General features: G+C 36.3%; 2 protein-coding genes across 3 annotated transcripts in view; one reads left to right on the top strand and one right to left on the bottom strand.

The window, feature by feature from the left end:
* Positions 1-14,109, top strand: part of LOC127803227 (protease Do-like 7) — a 39,272-nt gene extending 25,163 nt beyond the window's left edge. Inside the window, exons 13-24 of one of the 2 annotated variants that reach the window (XM_052339310.1) lie at positions 695-744; positions 966-1,131; positions 2,030-2,539; positions 3,699-3,881; positions 3,956-4,061; positions 8,255-8,425; positions 8,521-8,600; positions 8,677-8,904; positions 11,151-11,366; positions 11,669-11,826; positions 12,341-12,452; positions 13,300-14,109. In XM_052339310.1, the coding sequence (XP_052195270.1) occupies positions 695-744; positions 966-1,131; positions 2,030-2,539; positions 3,699-3,881; positions 3,956-4,061; positions 8,255-8,425; positions 8,521-8,600; positions 8,677-8,904; positions 11,151-11,366; positions 11,669-11,826; positions 12,341-12,452; positions 13,300-13,479 (2,160 nt within the window). In that variant the 3' untranslated portion in view covers positions 13,480-14,109. Of the gene's footprint in view, positions 1-694; positions 745-965; positions 1,132-2,029; positions 2,540-3,698; positions 3,882-3,955; positions 4,062-8,254; positions 8,426-8,520; positions 8,601-8,676; positions 8,905-9,677; positions 9,750-11,150; positions 11,367-11,668; positions 11,827-12,340; positions 12,453-13,299 lie in introns of those variants that run through there. The other variant, XM_052339311.1, reaches the window with a different exon arrangement.
* A 1,765-nt stretch (positions 14,110-15,874) lies between these two features.
* On the bottom strand, positions 15,875-16,291 carry LOC127803716 (leucine-rich repeat extensin-like protein 1). The gene has a single exon (XM_052340153.1). The coding sequence runs from the start codon at positions 16,289-16,291 to the stop codon at positions 15,875-15,877; it is 417 nt and encodes a 138-aa protein (XP_052196113.1).
* Positions 16,292-16,951: the final 660 nt, after the last annotated feature.

The following is a 16,951-nucleotide window of genomic DNA, read 5'->3' as shown; positions in this document are numbered from 1 at the left end:
CTTGGTCATGGATCTTTAATTGAGCCTGCCTGGAAGACGGGCAACTTTATCTGGGTCCTCTAAGACCCCATGATCTTGGGATAGATCTGCAAGTGTCTTTTGCTGGACAATAGGCATTTAACTACTTTTTCAATGCTTTTATAACTATTGATATTCTGTATTTTAATGGAACCTATCTATTCACTCTACTTTCTTTTGTTGCAATGAGATTTGTTTCATATCTTTGATTAATTTTCTTCCACTGAATCCTTCGTTGAACTTTTAGATTCTAAAACTGGGGATATTGTTATAACTGTTTTGTCCTTTGTCAAATCAATAAATAAAAAATTGAATGACAGCACTGCCTCATTTTGCAGCAAGACCTACACGTATTTGCGAGATTCAGTGCATGTGATTTCCCCTACCCTAGCGGGAATGTTCTTAATTCCACTCAACTTTTATAGTCAATTACATAGTTGGTTTAAGTTACGTGGGAATCTGATTTCTTATGCATTCAGGTGTCTCCTTTTATGTTAGTCATTTCATTTTCTTATTTTCCTATATGTAAGTGCAAGGGAATGACGAAAACTCTAATAATTTGTCAGGACAGGAGTAATTTTTTTAGTTGCAGTTTAACTTTTGTTAAGATAACCTGCACTGCTGATTATTATGTCTGAACTTACTAATATTTATTATCCTTGTTTTGGTGATACAGGCTAGAAATTTCCGTTTCCATTGTGGCCTCGTGTATGTTGCAGAACCAGGGTATGCCAATCCTTAACTTTTGCAAAGTTTGATCCTTGGTTTCTATTTATTTAAACGTATTATATACTCTGCTGGCTGTACATATATATAATTAAGTTTTCCTGTTTCTCTCATATTTGTGTATGGCAACTAGGCTTGCTTCTCTCACTGTTTGATATATAGAGCAGAACAATAGACAATGATGTAGAATTTATATTGTAATTATCTTCTTGTCATCACAGGTATATGCTTTTTAGAGCAGGGGTTCCCCGTCATGCAATTATTAAAAAGCTTGGAGGTGTGGAAATATCACAACTTGAGGACCTAATTTCTGCACTTTCTAAGTTGCCTAGAGGTGCTCGAGTGCCTTTGGAATACATAAGCTATATGGATCGACATCGAAGGAAGGTATTTGACGCCATATGTTCTAAAACTATGAAAGTTTCCTGGTTGGGCATTTTACACCAAATAGAGGGTCATGAAGCTGGGAAAATACTTTTGTTGTTGTTTTCCTTCCTTTGCATTCCATGCCTATTTTATTATCATTATGCTTTGTGCTTAATTGAGTGGTTGAAAAAAGTCATGTAGCGGTGTTATTAGGTGGGTTTGGATACGTGGATTCTAGCATGCTAGTCAATTATATCTGTGGCTATATCTTTTATAAAACCCATTATAACCCAAATTTATGCTTAAGAATTTCCCACCTAAGCTTTCTTGGTCTTCTTCTACCTCCTTTGCTACCAAAGTACCATATTTTTCCATTGCATCTACTCTTATCACAGAGCATCTATCGGTCTTTTTCTCACATGACTGAACTATTTTATGATCAACTTTAACAAATTTCCTTTATCCATAGAACAATTACAGTTCCCCAGTTTTGAGGTTACCCTATTGTTAAAGACAGTTTTATATGATGTGATGAATCTAAATATTCTCCATCTTAATTTGATTTTCTTGTTCTGCTGTTACCTCCAATGCTGAGTATAATCTCAAAGATGTATTGTGGACTCAAGTAACCTTTACCAAGTATAGATGGACTCAAGTAACCTTTAATGAGGATATGTGAACGCTCACAACCTCAAATATGTCTAGCAAAGTTGTCTTAAATGGTTTACTTCTAAATCTCTCTCTTTACTTCATAGATATGTATCAGTAACCTGTCATTATGAAATGTAAACATTGATATAAGTAAATATGTATTTGTCCATGGAATATGTCTATCGTTTCATATATATATATATATATATATATCTTCCTTTTTGCTAATGTGTTAGATTTTTAATTCTCTTGTTTATTTTTGCTGCAGTCTGTCCTTGTCACCATTGATCGCCATGAATGGTATGCACCTCCTCAGATTTACACTCGTGATGATAGTACTGGCTTATGGATAATAAAGCCTGCTTTACCACCTAAGTCTCCACTTTTATCCTCTGGCATGGGTAATCTCAACCAAGGCCTTGTGAACAATGTGGGCCTGCCAGATTCTGGTGAGGTTGGCAGAGTGGACCATATGCATCAAGATATCAACCAGGAACCAGTAGATGGTGTTACGAGTATGGAAACTAGTTCTGAATATGTTGCCGAGGGGCCAAGTTCCTGTAATGATTCTAATATTGAAACTAAAAAACGGCGAGTAGAGGAGGACTCATCTGCTGATAGCATTGTTATTGCTAACTGTCCATTACACGAGTCTGGGGATGAAAAGCTTGAGGACTCAACAAATTCAGAAAATGCTTTTCTAAGAGAGTATCAAGGTGCATCAGCTAATGCGTCAGTGGCTGAGCGTGTTATAGAGCCTACTCTTGTTATGTTTGAGGTAAATTTTTCTGATGATTTGTAATATTCTTCTTTGTATCAGCTGACTTGTTTGGTTGTCTCTTGGCAATACCTCTCATGCCCGAGTTTTTTGTTTAGTTAAAGAGGTTTTCCCTTTATTATTAGCCGATTGATAATATTATCTCTTTTACAAGTTTCAATATTGTTTTTGTATTTATGGAATTTTACTAACGTATTAGAGGAATTTGTTTGTTACTGGATGATATAATCTTTCATTGGATGAGATAGAAGAGTGATTGCTGAAAAATATAAAAAAATATAGGAGAACGGAAAAAGGCTATGCAGAATGGGATGCCTTACTGCCTGAGTTCAGGAAAAAACTTGCCACAATACTAGGCATTAAGGAATTGGGGGAAAAAATCATTGGCAGAAATGTTGCACTTTTTTATAGAATGAAAGCAGGTCCATATGAACATAGACATGAGGATTACTTCCTTCAGCAGTAGCATTTTTCTTTTTTTTTGCTTTTAAGTGTAATGCGAGGACTGCCTTTAGCTTGCTATTTCCTTGGTATGTGTTGCTTCCACATAAGTAGAATGGACATTGCCTTCTCCTGGTCTTCTATCTATCAGCTGTGATGGATGGGTTTGGTAGGTTCCTAATATTTGTGCTACTTAGGAAAGTGGTTACTTTCTGAACAGTGCTCTTAAATATGGTTCGAATGGGATGTGGACACATAAAAAGAACACTATTTCACTGTAATACAAAGTATAGGTACTTTAACAGAGGTGTCCAATTATTTTATAATTTTTAATGATCGGGCACAGGACCACATATGCCTTGGTGAGACACTACCTAGCTACATTTTTCTTTGTTCTTTTATTTTTTATCTGAACTCCTGCATAGCATATCAATATTTTGTCATATCTTTCCTGCAAACACAAATATCCATTTCTTTATTTATTTAGCTTTTATGTAAAGTCATGCATTAGCATATCCATGTTTTGTCATTATCTTTGGGAAAAACGCAAAAAAATTCATCGTTTCCTAGGGTTCTATGATAACAGTTTGCAAGCATGTGATTCTTCTGAGATCTGTATGTAGTATGTTTTCATGGATTATGTTCTATGGTTTCACTTGCAATTATGACTGTTCTAGCTAAAATTAATGTGCTTTATTAAACCCATTGCCTACTGCAGGTTCATGTACCACCATCTTGCATGCTCGATGGTGTGCACTCACAGCACTTTTTTGGAACTGGTGTCATTATTTATCATTCTCATAACATGGGATTGGTGGTTGTTGACAAGAACACTGTGGCAATATCAGTGTCTGATGTGATGATCTCTTTTGCTGCTTTTCCAATTGAAATTCCTGGGGAGGTAAATTTTAACTGTTGTTCTGAACTGATGCTTAGCCTCATTTTCAAGGCTAAGTCACTTAACTTCCTTTGCAGGTGGTTTTCCTCCATCCAGTTCACAATTATGCTCTTGTTGCTTATGACCCTTCTGCCCTGGGACCTGTTGGTGCCTCGTTAGTTCGTGCAGCTGAACTTCTTCCTGGTAGACCTACTTTTCTACATGATTCTATCCTTTTTTTTCACAAATGACATTTTCTTAAAAAAAATTCGGCTCTAGGACAATGTCAGTTTGAGTGCCTGTTTTATAATATATAGAAGTGACAAATGGGATTGGAAGGCCCTCATAACTGAAAATCAAAGTTTATCAAAATTGTGGGAGTGAGTTTGTAGACGACATGCCTTGTGCAAGCATTTTAAACCAAGAATGAGCTTCATAACTGAAAAGTTGGATAATGTATACCCATCAATTATTTCTTAATCCTGTTGCTTATGCTTCGATTCCCTTAATGGTCTATAACAAAGGAACTAATAATCATAACCTTTTTCCTTATTCATTTATGATGCGGTCACCAATCAAGACTCGGCCCAAGGCTGACCCAATTAAACCGGAATAGTATTACCAAAATAGTAGTGCCATAATGTTATTTTAATACTTCTTAAGTTTTAGAATTCTACTTGATTTAGGATTCTACTTTATATTTCTACTTGATTTAGGATTCTATTTCATGTTTCTACTTGATTTAGGATTCTACTTCATGTTTGATTAGAGTTTTATTTTTATTAGGATTCTAGTTAAATTTTATTTAGGATTTATTTCTATTAGAATTCTAATTGGATTTTGTTTTCCAAATATTAGATGGATTTGGATTAGCCAAATACTATAAATATGCCTAGAATCTAGAGTTTGTAATCAAGTTTTTATTAATCAAATTTCAGCAACCTATTTGGGTTTTCTTAGCAAAACAGTCTTGTTTTTGCGTCTTCTTGAAAGCCAAGCTTCGGCTATTGAAGTTTGCTCTTTCAAGTGTTTATTTTGGTGTGTTTTCTTCACACTCGCGCTACACGCTGCGTCAGGTGGTATCAGAGCGGTTAATCAACCAATCAGATGGCCAATCTTGAAGGTAACGGTAGCAACCAGCCTCGTAACGGTGATCAGGGGTTGTCCGCAGTTTGGAGAGCAATCGAAGAACAGTGGGAAGTAACTCGTACTATCCAGCAGCGATTGGAGCAACATAGCAACCAATTGGGCACCTTACTACGAGTTGATGATGACAGGAACCTGAATAATGGGGTGAATCAAGCCGGAGTGGGAAGACCACCCATTAATCATGTCCTTGTTAATCCTAGAAGATCAATGATTGAAGATAGCGATGAAGAGAATGATTTTGGTCGAGCAATAGCTAACCCTGGTGGTAGAGGGGTTAGGAGGAATGCGCATCAGTACAACCACTGGGGCAACGATGAGTATAAACAAAAAGTTGATATTCCTACCTTTAGTGGAGATCTTGATATTGAGGGGTTCTTGGATTGGATCACTGAGGTTGACTGTTTTTTCGAATACATGGAGATCCCAGATGAACGACAAGTAAAGTTAGTGGCTTACAGGTTGAAAGGCGGTGCATCTGTTTGGTGGGAGCGATTAAGAGAAACGAGATTGAGGGAAGGCCGACTGCCAGTTAAGACATGGAGACGAATGAAGCAGCTGTTAAGAGGTAGATTTTTGCCCCCTGACTATGAACAATATATGTTTGAAGCTTATCAAAGATGTACACAGGGAATGAAGAGTGTGAATGAATATACCTTTGAGTTTCTGCGATTGGCGGAGAGAAACTAATTATCAGAAAGTGACAATCAACAAGCAGCTCGTTACTTGAATGGATTGAACCCTGCTATTCGTGATAAAATTGGGGTTCAGATGGTTCTGAGTGTGCAAGAAGCAAGGAACTTAGCTTTAAAGGCTGAGTTAATGTTGAGTGAGAGATCTCGTAATGACAACTATCGTCGGTATAGTGGGAATGAAAATAAACAACCAACTTTTGATAAAGGCAAGTCGGATCAAGGAGCGCAACCCTCCAATCCACCCCATACAGTCAACCTTAATAAGGTTACAACGGGGGGAAACATTCGAGGTACTACTTCTAATCTTCCAAAATCCCCTAATCCTTATGCAAAGCCTATTCTTTTAAAATGTTTCAAGTGCAATGAGGTTGGGCATCGATCTAGTGATTGTCCAAGGAGGAAAACAGTTAACATTGTAGAAAAGGAAGAGGAAGATGTTGCTGAAGAGGAAGTATATTGCGGGCTTGATGGGGAGGATGACGAAGAAGATTATGGACATGGGCAATATACCTGTGTAGTGAGGAAATTAATGCTATCTCAAAAGAATGAAGATACTACTCAACGGCATAAGCTTTTTCGCACGAGGTGTACGGTGAAAGGAAAAATCTTTGAGTTGATTATTGATAGTGGAAGTCAGGAGAACATCATAGAAAGAGACGTGGTGGCAAAGATGCAGTTAACTCCTGAAAAACATCCAAGCCCTTACATGATTGGATGGATCAAAGAAGTTGGTGGCATACATGTAGATGAACATTGCAAGGTGCCTTTCTCTATTGGTAAGTACTCCGACGAAGTCTATTGTGATATTGTTGATATGGATGCTTGCCATATTTTATTTGGGAGGCCTTGGCAATTTGATGTGGATGCTACGCACTCGGGTAGGAAGAACACATATCAGCTTGAGAAAGAAGGTGTGCATTATACTTTGTTACCCATAGTGGAAAAGAATCAAACCAAAGCTTCTAAAGTGGAGCTTGATTTCGAAGATTATGTTGTCCCAGCAACCTCAATGTTTGCAAACTCAGGTCTGATTTATGTTGCTAACATGATAGAAACTCCAAGGTTATTGACTCATACTGGGGTATTTTCCAGTCCCGATGGCTCAAGCATTGCTTCGCAACCCAATGATAGTGGTGTTTCCTCTGATCGACTTGCTACTGTAAAGGAGATGGAGGTCATGGTAGCAAATCCTTCTACAGTTTATTCAAGATCTGGCATGGTTGAATCGAAGGCAATAAGATCTACTAGATTAGAGAAGCGCTCAAGATGGAAGGTTCAACATCCTCAATCTAACAGTAATAATGCAATGGAGGCAGAAGGCAACAAACATGGTGATGATTGGACCCATGCCAATGCTGATATGGCTAAGAAGGGGAGGAATGTCTTTGCTCATGTTCTCTTAGCAGAAAAGTTCAAGCGGTTTAGGAAGATGTCAAGCAAAAGTTGCACAAATAAGAAATATAAGGCAACAGCTGACAAGCATAGGAAGCACAAGGTATTTGAGATTGGAGATGAAGTTATGATCTTTTTGAAGAAGGAACGAATTCCAACAGGAAAGCATAACAAGTTCAAGCCAAAGAAGTATGGTCCTAAGATTCCAAAGAAGACCAATGACAATGCTTATGTTGTGGATTTGCCTAATCATATGGGTATTTCTAAACATTCAAAGTGGCTAATCTCTCTTCGTACTTATCGGATGTGGATTTGTCCAAACAGGATCAAAATTCGAGGTCGAATTTTTTCTCAAGTGAAGGTGAATGATGCGGTCACCAATCAAGACTCGGCCCAAGGCTGATCCAATTAAACCGGAATAGTATTACCAAAATAGTAGTGCCATAATGTTATTTTAATACTTCTTAAGTTTTAGAATTCTACTTGATTTAGGATTCTACTTTATATTTCTACTTGATTTAGGATTCTATTTCATGTTTCTACTTGATTTAGGATTCTACTTCATGTTTGATTAGAGTTTTATTTTTATTAGGATTCTAGTTAAATTTTATTTAGGATTTATTTCTATTAGAATTCTAATTGGATTTTGTTTTCCAAATATTAGATGGATTTGGATTAGCCAAATACTATAAATATGCCTAGAATCTAGAGTTTGTAATCAAGTTTTTATTAATCAAATTTCAGCAACCTATTTGGGTTTTCTTAGCAAAACAGTCTTGTTTTTGCGTCTTCTTGAAAGCCAAGCTTCGGCTATTGAAGTTTGCTCTTTCAAGTGTTTATTTTGGTGTGTTTTCTTCACACTCGCGCTACACGCTGCGTCAATTTATACTGCATTATATTTTGTTTATGATAAAGTGCAGAGTTGTATCAAATTAACGAGCATTAAAATGATTGAAGTTAATGCACTTACATAGGACTCTATTCTATTAATGGCAATTGGAAGAAAGATAATATATCTAAATGGGTACTTCTTTCTTTTTTTTTTTCATTCTCTTATGTAATCTATATTTTTAAGGTTACAAATTACATCAATGAGATGCTCTATGCTAGTTCTCTTTTCTTTTCCTTTTCGATAGGAGATTTTATTATGAGTTCTATTGACAGAGCCTCCATTGCGTCGTGGAGATGCTGTCTATCTAGTGGGATTAAGTAGAAGCCTGCAAGCAACATCAAGAAAATCTGTTGTCACCAATCCTTATGCTGCTTTGAATATTGCGTCTGCTGATTGTCCACGCTACAGAGCAACAAACATGGAAGTCATTGAGCTCGATACTGGTAAATTGTACTCTTCATGGCCCAAAATGTTTCTTAACTTATTTTTGGTGCTGCATAATGTTTTCTTTTTTGATTCTTTCTTGGCATGATTTCAGATTTTGGCAGTACATTTTCGGGTGTGCTCGCAGATGAGCAAGGACGGGTGCAGGCTATTTGGGGAAGCTTTTCAGCACAGGTTTGTCCTTCTTACTCTTTCTTGTTACCTGCATCATTAAGGAAACTTGTTCTGAGTTGTCAATTTCCAATTACAGCTGAAATATGGTTGTAGTTCATCAGAAGATCACCAATTTGTCCGTGGCATTCCAATATATGCAATAAGCCAGGTCCTTGACAACATCATCTCTGGTGCAAAAGGACCAAATCTTCTCATAAATGGTGTCAAAAGGCCAATGCCTCTTGTCAGGATTTTAGAGGTTGAACTCCATCCAACTTTGCTTTCCAAGGCCCGTAGCTTTGGACTGAGTGATAAATGGGTCCAGGTACAAATCGTTGTGCTGATAAAATTTATTTTTTTCTATTTTGTGCACCCGTTATGTGTATAATGTTTTCATTACTATTCTCTTTTCTTTCTTTTTTTTCCCACTTCGGTATCCAGAAGTATTTTAAGGTTATGTTCTGCTAGTCTGCACAATCAGGTTATTTTTTAAGTTGTGTTAGGAGTGACAACAATGACACGTTTAGGGTTGAACACTGAAAGAAGAAGAGCTATGCACAAAAAACACAGAACCACCTACAGACATGCAAAACCCCTAGACCAGCTCTAAACATCTACAGTAGGTAAAAAAAAATTAAAAATCACCAAGTTAAAGGAGAGGCTCAAAACAAAAGAGCTATCTTCTCTCTTCCATGAAAAAGGGACGGGAATGGTTCCCTTTGAAAAAACCGTCTGGTATTCCTTTTCTGTAAAATTCCTTATGCGTGCTTTTTACACTGGCTCAGGATTACACAAGGGGAAGAATTTGGTGAAGTCTTTTGACACTTATAATCCAAACGCCCTAAACTTCAAGCATGGAAAAGGTTGAAAACAGATTTTTGCATCACCTTCTGAAACCCAAATATAACCTATAACAAAAGCAAACTGCACACGTACTAAGCCATTGTGCAATGAATGAGAGAATGATCATCTGATCTGGTAGACTTGCACATATAGCATCACTCCAAAACAATCTGGTTTCTATTTCAAAACCATGAAAATTTTCCTCGCTGAATTCATGATTTCATTAGATATTAAAGCTTCAAGGATTCTTTGCAGAGGTTATCACATGCAAGCTTGAATTCTGCCAGTTGTGGACTTGGATTGGTGATAAGAGTTTGAGAATGTTGAGTGAGATGCTCTCAAGTTTCTACTACTTTTGATCATAGCTATCAAATTAATAATATTTCTGATCTTGAACATAATTAATTTGTGCTAATTAAATTCAAGGAGTTTTGTGCACCCTGCTGAAAATTCAAGGATATTTTTCTATTCGTTACTCCGGAGCTTAAGTACCACTGGACATATGCTCTGCCCTAAAACCATGGCAGGAAGCTCTCCTGACTTTTCTTGTTTCTAGGTTGAAAAAAGGACATAATACAAGGTCATACTAGACCAGGACTTTATTAAGCAAGCATATATTAGGAGGCCAAGCTTTAGTAGGAAGAATAAGATTGATTCTTTGTGGTTGGAGTATCATGGGTTCGAGTTGTGAAAACAATCTCTTTGCAGAAAAGCAATGGAAAGGGATTGTTAAAACTGGGATTCCGGGGACATATGTTTGATGCTGTAGAGCTGAAGAGATGATGACAGATGTAGGAAATTTTTTATCACCACTCAGTATAGGGGGAAACAATCTATGGAATATTTGTTTTGTTGCCTGTGATCCAAGGGATCATTTACATGAATGGATTCAGAGTGTAGATTGCCTGAGAGGGATTCAGTGTATGAGTTAAAAAACAGGTGTTACAAAATTATTATGATAAAAAATGGATGAATTGCTGTGTACATAATTATTCCTTTGAAAACCTTGTCCAGGATAGGATGGACTTGGCGAGGTTTGTAACTAGATACTTCAAAAGTCTGAAAGATCATGGATAGAAGTGTTTGAATGATTTGAAGCAGGTTAGCTTATGCACATGATATTTATGCAGTGGATTGGTGTCGGAAATGAATTATGTCAAACTAAAATCTGTTGCACTTAACAGGGAAAATGACTTGCTCATGTTCATAGGCATACTAAGAAGGTCTATTTAGAGTTGTTCAATGTTGATTTTGATGATGTTTTGCTTGCTGGCTCCATTTGGAGGACTGCACAATAGCTGAGGTAGGGAAGTAGGTAAAGGTTTGCATTGGCTGCCTGTAAAATGTTGTGATTAATAATTTGAAGTTAAATTTACTTGACCATCTGAAACTAATGTAGCCCACCCCACATAGTGGGATTAATGTTTGATATGTTATATGATAAAGAGTTAGATGACCACATATGACTCTGTTACCCTACTCCATGCTATTTCATTGTCTCAGGAGATGGTTTTATCCATCCCTACAGAATCATTAAAAAAAGTAAGGGTAGAAAGGACGACAGCCTCATCTTAAAAATATCTCAGAACTTGCAAATTTCTGTCTCTCTTCCTCATACTGTCTGATGTCATTCAGATTGTACTTATGAACACTTCTTCCTGGTTTTAGGTAGAAAATGCCTGATTTTCATTTCTGCAGACCACTCATTGGTTTATGTTGCTATTGTAGGCTCTTGTTAAGAAAGATCCAATTAGACGTCAAGTCTTACGTGTTAAAGGTTGTTTGGCTGGATCAAAGGCTGAAAATCTATTAGAACAAGGTGACATGGTCTTGGCAATTAACAAAGAGCCAGTCACATGCTTTGGTGATATTGAGGATGCTTGTCGTGTGTTGGACCAATTTAATGAACATTATGGAAAGCTTAATATGACCATCTTCCGTCAGGTAAGGGAACAATATCCACCCTCTCTCTCTGCATAATTATTATTTTGTTTCTATTTCAATTAATTGATTATGTCCAATCTTGTGTTGTACTTGCTATTTCATTTCATATTTCTAAAATTGAAAAAAAGAAAAAGTCATCATCTTTTGGTATTGGCTTTCTTCACCTAAAGCTGTTTCCATTGTTGTGATTAGAAAAATTGGACACTGTGCAGTGCCAAGTTTTATTTTGGTCCCATTTGCTTGTACTAGATACAAAGCTGTTTAGAGATCATTTTCATGCATGATATTTGTGGGTCTGGCAGGGATGTGAAGTCGAGGTTCTTGTTGGAACAGACGTAAGGGATGGGAATGGCACAGCTCGCGTTATAAATTGGTGTGGGTGTATTGTCCAGGATCCTCACCCAGCAGTTCGTGCTCTAGGCTTTCTTCCTGAAGAAGCTCATGGTGTTTATGTGGCAAGGTGTGGATTTTTTTTTTCTTTCTTAGTTTGTATTGACAAGGCTTTATTTGTTTGGAGATGGTGGCCGCAAGAATTAGAATATTTGCCGTAAAGAACTATTTTTGTTACTGGGGCCTATTTGCTGGCTAGGGGATGTATTATGCTCTCAGCAATAGTAACAGTCAAACATCCACTCCACCCCTCCAACCCTGCCTTGCAGATAATGCAAGTCAATTGGATCTGTCACTAGTTGAATTTTGATATAACCCAATCTATAACCTGGCTTTGATTGGAAGTTTTATTTCCCATCCAGACAGTCGATAGTTGGATCAGGCTGACTGTTGATAAGTTTTTCAGGCTTATCCACAGATTAGATTTTTTGAGTCCATAAATCATGTCAACCTGGAACTGGGAGCCAATCTTTAGCCACTCTCTATGTCTAACTTGGGAAATAAAGAACAGCTATTATATAACCTGCATCTCCTGTGTTAATTATAACCAATGAATTTTCTTGTGGCTTTTATAAAATTTTCAGATGGTGTCATGGGAGCCCGGTTCATAGATATGGTCTATACGCTCTTCAGTGGATTGTCGAAGTTAATGGGAAACCAACTCCAGATTTAGATGCTTTCGTTGATGTGACAAAGGTATTCTTAACCCTCTGTCCAAGTTATATGTGCTTGAGGATTAGAAATTTAGAATATATTTTTTTATTTTTTGTAATTGAAAAGTATTGTTCTAATTCCTGGCTTGTTATTATAATGGATGATGCACATGAATTCATTCATTGAATCTGAACCATACTAATATTTTATATCAACTATGATAAAAGCATAAGTAAAGTGGTTGGTCCGTATTTGGGGCTTCGATCTCACCCCAAGGCTCCCACTGGCGGTGTTTTATGATTGTTGGCATGAGAATGCCGAATTTAAAATTCATGGCCATTTTCTTTTTTAACTATTGTAGCACTCTTCTAAATGGATCAACGCAACTTCAAGCTGCTGGAGCCTAGCTCAAAGAATACTTTAGTAACATAAGATCAAATTATTCAACTGATAGATTCTGAATCAGGTCAGCTTGGGTGCCAAATTGTTTTAATCAAACAATCATCTCTTAGTTGCTATGAAAATCCTTTTTCCTTCGTCCTCTTTTTTATTTTTGGCTGGAAAAATGCTTTTTCTTTATCTAGCAAAAAAATGCTCTTTCTTTTCTTTTTTTTTGTTGTCTGCTTTTGTTTTTGTTTTTTTGAGTGAGTTTGTTTTCATTTGGTAGCTTGGTGATTATTTTGCGATGAGTTTACTAATTCTCGCTCTGGCTTATTTTGCAAGAATAGAAGTGTACTAGGTTATATAATCACACTCTAAAAGTTCGTTTCCAGAAGGCTGTTTTTCAACTGTCAGAATGCCATTTGCTTATGGGATGGGATGGGTCATATGGTAAATGCATTTGATACTTGTAATATTAACTCTTACTGTTTGATTAACAATTTAACAGGAAATAGAAGACGGAGAGTTCGTTCGGGTAAGGACAGTCCATTTGAATGGCAAACCTCGTGTACTAACACTGAAACAGGATTTGCACTACTGGCCTATGTGGGAGCTGAGATTTGATCCAGACACTGCAATGTGGCGCCGTAAAACAATCAAAGCCTTAGAGGACGCGGGTTTTGCATGAACGTACAGATTGATTGGGTAAGAATGTGAAAGGTTCGCAAACTACTTTCAAGATGGGGAACCGGATTTCCGAGATGCAGTAGATGCCAGGAACTGGGTCTGGGGAGGCTCATAGCAGGAGGCTGGCTTCTTTGAGGTCGGGGGGTTGGTGTTGCTGTGGTGTAATGGAGGTCTCTGGAAGGGGGAGGATCATCCGCCAGCAGTTTGTTCCAGATGATGGGAAAGGAGCATAAAAATTACATTCAGTATGATAGTAATTATTAGACAAATAAAATAGAGGTTTTTTTACTGTTGTAAACCTAGCAAAAAATAAATTATTTAAAAAAAAAAACTAGCAAAAATTCGAAAGGTTTAGGTTTTCCGTAGGAGTAGTATTTGGTATTTGAGGGTAAACCTTCTTATTGGACTTTGGGAAGGATAATAGTGAGTATTGAAATCTTTTTGCACGTCTTATGTAATATTATTTAAACAGAAGTTCAAAAAAAAAAAAAAAAATCAGTTAAAAGTGACATGGTTTGTCTTTTTATTTGAAAAGAGAAAGTTGATCTTAGTGGATTATAATTGTAACTCACACAATGGCATTACCAAGATCTTTGGTGGGGTTTTTTGTATATAAATAATTGAAAATATATGGAGTCATCATCCACAATGTGAATACATATGCTTTAGCGTTGGCTATTTTGTGCATCCACTGAGTGGCAAAACCTCAAACTTAAGAAGATGCCCTGCGTTTCAATTGTTGCTAAAGAGCAGTGTTATGCAATACGGAATTTGTTTTAGTTTATACAGAACTTTCATACAATATGTTCGGACCATATGATAAAAAAAAGCCAGGGACAGGGGAGAGAGATTTAAGGATTCTGGTAAGTTCGAGCTTGGTTCGATTTCAAAATGTGTTCAAACTTGAATAATTCAAGGATTTATGGAACTCGAGTTTGGATAGACAGAAACTTGTTTATAATGTTAAACAAGTTTGAGGTTGACCCAACTCATTTAATATGATATGGGTTCTGTCAAGATGAGATTGAGCTCGTCATTTTTTTTTTAAAAAATTAAACTCATTTTAATTTATTTTTATATAATAAAAAATATTAATATTATTCAAATAATCATAAACATTTTTATCACAAATACAAGGATAAATAATAATAAAAATATTTATTTTACGATATTTATTTGCAAGTCGAACTTTCTTTTACTTGAACTCAACTTATTTATCGAGTTCTAAATTAGAGCTTAAATTTGATTTGTTTATAATCTATGTTATACGGAAACACCTTATAGGAGTCGTTTTCTCGTTTTCGAAACGTTTCCAACACATTTCTTATTCTTGTTTCGGACTCTATTTATGTCAATTTTTTAGAAAAATATTTGTTTCTATGTTTTTATTTTTTATCAAAAACGTTTCTCGTTTCTATTTTCGTGTAACATAGTTTATAACATAAGTTAAATGCAAATAATCTTTCATTAAATCTAATGTAGAGCTATTCATGAATAAATAACTCAGCTTATTTACAAGTCTATTTAAGGGTACGGTTCAATTTTTGTCTTGAACCAATCTTAAATTGGCTTAGGCCAAAAACTACCCTATACATTTTGATTGACTAATTTTTTAATTTGGACTAAAATTTAAATACCATTGATTAATAGCTAGTAATTTGCTTAGATTTTTAGAGTCTAATTTTGTTGATATATATAACAAACTAGCACTATAATTTCTTAGGGGAACAGAACCCCTTTATTATTGCTCTTAGGTGACTATAACTTTCCTTTGGAATCTCAACTTCTTGTCGCATTTGCATACTTGTGCATGTCAGGAGACCCTTTTCTCAAATCTTCTTACCTACTCTACTCTACTCATCATTAACTTTCTTAATTTAACTTTCAACGTATCTCTATTCTTTTAAAAGTTTAAGCTTGTTTATTAAATTTTAAAGATTAACAGTTAACACTCGACTTTATTTGTTTATTTAAAAGTTTGTCCAGTTTTAACTGGATTAATTTATATTAAATAAACTTTAAATGAGTTTTACCTTCCTTTTCATAGATTTTAAATTTAAAAGTGAAAAGTTAATGTATTCTAATAACCAGTTTATTAAATAAATTTAAAAATCAATCTAATTAACGCTTGCTTGTTGACAGGAGCTCCAATCAAATAAAATTTCAAACTTTGGGGGGATGACTCTAATAATCACTTGCACCCGTACATATATATATATATATATGCATATATGTGTGTGTGTGTGATTATGATGGCAGTGAAGGTTTGAAAAAAATTAATGAAGGGCATGCAGAGATTAATTAATTAATTAAAGGAAATAATATATATATTCTGCAACCTAAGCAAAGTTAATTTCCTACGACTGAACTGATCGAATTACATTACATTAATGCAGTTACCAAAGCGCCGCCAGCAGTAGCTGTAAGAATCCAAATCCCACCAAAACCGGTGGACTCGCAAGATTCCAATCTGCGGAAGAGTAGATAGGCAGATCAAATGGATCTCTTTGATACAAATACCCCCTTGGATCCGTAAAGTAAACAAACCTCGGCGGCGGCGGCGTCATCGCCATCGGCGGAGTTGGAGCGCAGTATTGCGAGGACGGAAAGCTCGGAGGCGGCGGTGGCGGCTGTTGCTGGTTGCATGGATTTACGCATGGGCAGGCGCCGCACTTCACGCCGGCGTTGGGCTCATCAATCTTCTTCACCGGAGAAGCAGCATTTGCCGGAACTGTAGCTAAGCCGGCAAATAGAATAAGCATCGTCAGAAGTATTTGACGATCACTGCCCGATTGGTAAGTGGAAGAAGACATTTTGCAAAAGGAAATGTGTTTGGAGAGGGAGAGAAGTGTGCTTTGGTTTGGAGGCTTGGTGTTAATATATATATATATATATATATAGGCATAGCCAGCCAGGCAGCCTGCCCGAGTCTTGGTTATGTATATATATATATACATATAAGCTGGTGATGAAAGCGAATTCCATGTGGACGTTGTAAATGTATTGGGTATTGTATTGGGCCCTTTTCTTTTGATTATCTTCTCTCAAATCAACCCTAAACTAACTAATCAATATACATATATACACACACATATACATATATAAAGCCAACTTTTTTATATATGAAAGCAAGCAGAATAAGTTCCATATGCTGTTCTCCCTCCCTTCCTAACCCATTTGTGACCATCGACCTTTATATAGATCGATATAGCAGCAGGCTTTTGCAGCAGAGAATAACAAAGGCGCCAGATGTATGACAGGAGAATCATATGCCTTGTGGCTAGCTAGCCCGCTTGCAGTAAAAGGTGATCGATCATGAAAATATATATATATATATATATAAAGCTTGTTAATTAAGGGATGCTTTAATTATACATATATATATATATGATCATCTTAATTAGTAATAATTATAATAAAGTGTTCAGATGAGGATGATCAAGCGAGACCTTTTCCCTTTCCCAACCACGAAT

Source organism: Diospyros lotus, chromosome 6 (assembly GCF_014633365.1).
Source record: "Diospyros lotus cultivar Yz01 chromosome 6, ASM1463336v1, whole genome shotgun sequence".
Lineage (NCBI taxonomy): Eukaryota > Viridiplantae > Streptophyta > Magnoliopsida > Ericales > Ebenaceae > Diospyros > Diospyros lotus.
The sequence above is the reverse complement of the archived record's forward strand: the minus strand, read 5'-3'. Positions and strand labels throughout refer to the sequence as shown.

Coding starts and splice junctions, on each gene's coding strand:
- LOC127803716 (XM_052340153.1), bottom strand. CDS start 16,291: ATGTCTTCTTCCACTTACCAATCGGGCAGTGATCGTCAAATACTTCTG.